At 38.7% G+C, this 4,377-nt stretch overlaps 1 protein-coding gene across 1 annotated transcript in view; it reads right to left on the bottom strand.

The window, feature by feature from the left end:
- LOC107747288 (neurogenic locus notch homolog protein 1-like) overlaps window positions 1-4,377 on the bottom strand; it is a 150,291-nt gene that overhangs the window by 141,241 nt on the left and 4,673 nt on the right. Inside the window, 1 exon segment of the mRNA XM_016561757.1 lies at window positions 865-1,067. Coding sequence (XP_016417243.1) covers window positions 865-1,067 — 203 coding nt within the window.

Below are 4,377 nucleotides of genomic sequence, written 5' to 3'. Positions count from 1 at the left end.
CAGTGTTTCCCACAGACTTGCACTCTATTTGTGGCGGAATATATATGCAAATTCATTCTATGTTGGAGTGGTTTGCCCGGTAAAGGCTGTACACAAAGCAGCGCTCCGCTCACAAACGCTGCTTTATCAGACATTACATGCAAGAAGAAATTAAAATGACATCCAAAATTTTCTGAAGACAGTCGGTTTCCTTCAGAAATGCATTTATATAAAAACACCCGCACCGGGTTTCAATTTTGAAACGTGCTGTGCTCATGTTTATTCAAAGAAGTCAAAGCCTTTTGGAAAATCTATTTGTGATGGTCAGTTTTGAAATAAATCAATGTATGGGAAACACACTGTAGTCTCATATTTGAAGTGTAAATTCTGCAGATTACATCATTGTCCAATATTGTACTGTCAGCAATTTATAAAAACGTTTTCATAATTGTAACATACATATTTACATACATAATTATTCAGGTGCATGCGTAATAACTTGCAAAAACTTGATGCTACAACAGCACTTCTTCATCGTCGTCTTGTCTGATGCACTCAACCAAGCGTTAACCACGACCTCGCCCCTCCCCACCCCCCAACCATTCGAATTTCGTAGGGGGATTTATTTTAATGATATTCTAATGGACCTCTTTGTGACATCACAAAACCCAGAAAACAACGCTGTAGTCCAAACGAGCCGTTCATTGTAGTTCTTGAAAGGGGATTTAAAAAATAAAAATAAATATCTCCCTTTGGGGTGGACTTTGAGATTTGTAACTTTGTAGATATTTTTTTAAGCCCAAACATTTCAAATTAATCACATTCTCTCAGGCAAAAAGAAAAACATTATTATGAGCAATGTAGAAAAAAAGTTAAAGGCCTCACGAGTTTGTCTGTAGCGCAAGCTTCGTCCAGTTGACATCCGTTAGACTTGCAGTAGCTGTCAGCCTCAGTGGTGGTCTCACAGTTGAGGCCTGTGAAACCCCCTGGGCATGTGCAAACATATCCATTAGCAGTCTCCTCACAGCGACCGTCATTCCAGCACGGGTTTGAATCGCAGAGGAGCCTCTTTCGCTCACAGTAAGTACCTGCAATGAAAGAATTTATTGAGAATGAATGAATATGAAATGATCATAATTAAAATGAATAAAAAGTAAACACATGCTTCTGTCAAAGCATTTTTGATTTAGACACTGGGTCTCATTCGCTAACTGTGCGCATGCACGCATTTGTGCATAAAATCACGCTGATGAAATCAAGATTCATCAGTAAGTCTGTATTTTTGTCTTAAAGGGGTCCTATTATGCTCTTTTACTTTTTAAGCCCAAACATACACACTACACACTGACTAAAATTCAAAAAGTGAAAAAGCATAACGGGACCCCTTTAAAACAAGTGGAATAAAATGAATGTGTTTATTTGCCAGTTCTTCCTGTTATTTTAATTTTTACAACAGTTCTATGCAACACAATGTAATCAATCTGTTATTTATGATAACACATGTAAATCCATCGGCAATTTATTACAATGCAACATTGTAACTTTGTTGCATAGCAACAACTCACTTGTGGTAAGACTTTGTGTAGATGCTAAAAATTATACCTGAAATTTTGTATCGGGGTTGGTTTATGTACTTTAATTTAAGCTTTTCTTTACTTTTGCTTCACCTTTTCTTTATTAGATTCGTCTTTACATATGCTAGGTTTGCGTCAAAGATCAAATCACAGCTAGATTGGGATTTGCAATAGCACATTCCCACTCGGGATCTTTTGTTTAGCTGCATATCATTAGTTATTTTATTAAAGTATGTTATTCTGTTTACCAGTGCCTATTATGCCACTATCTGTTTCTGATAGGGCTTTTAAGAAAATTAAAGACATTAAAAAAAAATCATGCTTTTTTTTTTTTTTTCAAATACATTACTAGTCTGATTTAACACAGCTGCTCTTTAGCTTCCAAATCATCTTCATAATAACTATTAGCTTCTGACTGCTTAGTGAGAACAAATGTTCAAACTTTACGACTGCAATGACAGCGGACAATTGCTCCAGCATATCGACAGTACTGAGAGTCTCAGCGTGGCGCCCCACGCCTCTCATTTGGTCTGATGAAAAATGAGAACATATAACTTTTCTCAATGCTTCACTAATGAGGAGGTTCAAGGGTCCAAATTAAGTCTCCATCTTCCCTGAACCGAACAACCCAATCAAACAGGCTGAAGGCTTTGGACTGAGAACATCTAGGCTGCCGGTTTCTCTAAGGTAACCGTGGATTGGAACATCAGTCTGATTTCCGCTCTCCGCAGGTTAAATTTAGACTTGACTATGCAGCACTGTAGGTTCAAGGTGAACATGATTTGATTTTATTCCCTATTGGTGCTCTGTTTGCTTTTTCTTTTTTCCCCTCCATGTTCCTCAGCAGTGATTTTGTTTTGGGGGTGTACTAGAACATGCTCTCATGCTTGGTGGTTCGAAAAACGCATTATTTTTCACATAATTTACATTATTACAAAACCTTTCCCCAGCCTGGCACAAACGGCTCGATTAGTTCTGGGTTTAATGAAGGCCAGCGTTACGAAAAACGAAATGTGTTGTGATTGGTTAGCTGTCTACATCAGTCTGATTCCCGCTCCTCGCAGGTTAAATTTAGACTTGACTATGCAGCACTGTAGGTTCAAGGTGAACATGATTTTATTTTATTCCCTATTGGTGCTCTGTTTGCTTTTTCTTTTTTCCCCTCCATGTTCCTCAGCAGAAGCTAACTCATTTATCTTCCTTGTTACTGTGTTTTCCTTTCCTTTTGTCGTTCAGTTTTTTAAAGCATATTCTAGCGTGTTAAGCTAACAGGATGATACAAAGGTCATCAGTCCCAGAGGCGCCCAACTGCTTTTGAGGACACACCATTGGGCGTCAGTCTAACTGTACGTCTCTCTGCAGTGTTTCTCTGGGATCCACAGTGGGAAATTGAAAATGAAAAGTTCTTGACATTATAAAACTCAAAGCTCAACATTATATTTTATTCTTCCACAAGAACTATCTTTGATTGGCAACCCTTCCTCGCAGGAGGTCTTTGAAATAGTAATGCATCATATAGGTACATGATTCAATGTTTGATAAAGGCTGATGACTTCATGAAGGTTGATGAAAATCATAAAAGCAGTGATACGAAACACCCTGCTGTGCACTACCTTGAGATATCACCCATCCAAATCAGAAGCCAACCTATTAAAACCACTCAGAAACAAGACAATTACACCATTTGAATTTCCACAAAAACCATGGGGCAGGTGAATAGCAAAATTAATAGCGTATCCAATAGGGCATATCCTATTAATTCCATAACATGCGGACACAAACACCACTGGCAGTCTGAATAAGGTACACAGGAGAGTGGAATCAAAAGAAAATCTCATTTGAAGTGTCCCACGTGTGGGGCTCATTATTATGTGTATGTAGGCTCTGGTCCGTAAGGGCAGTCGGTACCGGGCCAGCCGTTAACTTCACTATGATTAATGGGGTGACAGCTTGGGCAAAGTCAGAGAGCTGCTGGCCCCACAGGGGGCCCAAACAGAGCAGAACTGGAGACCAGTTACTTTCACTTCCTTACAAGGTGCTCCAAGAATATGTGTTGATGTACTGACGTCACGGTGCAATTGTTCTGTCTAATTGAGCTGAATCATTAGTAAAATGTGGCTGTGGTAAAGGCAAATCAGATGCAAACAAGAAAGTACTCATGAAGTTACATTTTATTGCAGTGTTGAACTCCCAAACCATACAGCATAAGCATCAGCTGCTTAACTGTATTTACACATTCATGTATATTCACCAGGGGCTTAGGCAGCCCCCCCCCAGTTTATTATACAAATATAATATTTGTTAAATAATTATTGTTTAATCTATTTTAACAAAATTAGAGAACTATTATAACATCTCAAATAACTAAAATAAATAAAATGTGTTTTTGCATAATTCTTGATGAGTTTGATTGACAGCGGTGTTAGCCAAGTGTTATCCAGGCTGCAACATGTTTTGGGCATGTCGCGCATGTAAATTTGTGCGTGTTCACCCATTCAGTTGGACTGTAATTTGCAGCGGTGTTAGAAAATGTTAGAAAAAACAGCAGCAATGCATAATTATGTAAAAAAAAAGAAAAAGAAAAAAACTCGCACTGACGAGAGAGAGAGCCCGTCCATCAGTCCGCAAGTAACGGTACTTTCAGTTCCACGCGAACCGGTTCATTCTGTGAAGCCAGGAAACACTACTGTCAGGCCGATTATGAATGTCATTTGAGCTCAGTCAGTGTTTTCAGTTGGTGTTCAAAGTCGTTTGGTGTGCGGTGTCTAAAGAATTTAAGACCAGCTGTTGCCAGTCGTCCTCACAAAGATTAGCCTATTTTTTT

The sequence above is a fragment of the Sinocyclocheilus rhinocerous genome, unplaced genomic scaffold (assembly GCF_001515625.1).
Source record: "Sinocyclocheilus rhinocerous isolate Xijiao unplaced genomic scaffold, SAMN03320098_v1.1 scaffold1069, whole genome shotgun sequence".
Classification (NCBI taxonomy): domain Eukaryota; kingdom Metazoa; phylum Chordata; class Actinopteri; order Cypriniformes; family Cyprinidae; genus Sinocyclocheilus; species Sinocyclocheilus rhinocerous.
Note: the sequence above shows the minus strand (reverse complement) of the source record. Positions and strands in the feature narration are given on the sequence as shown.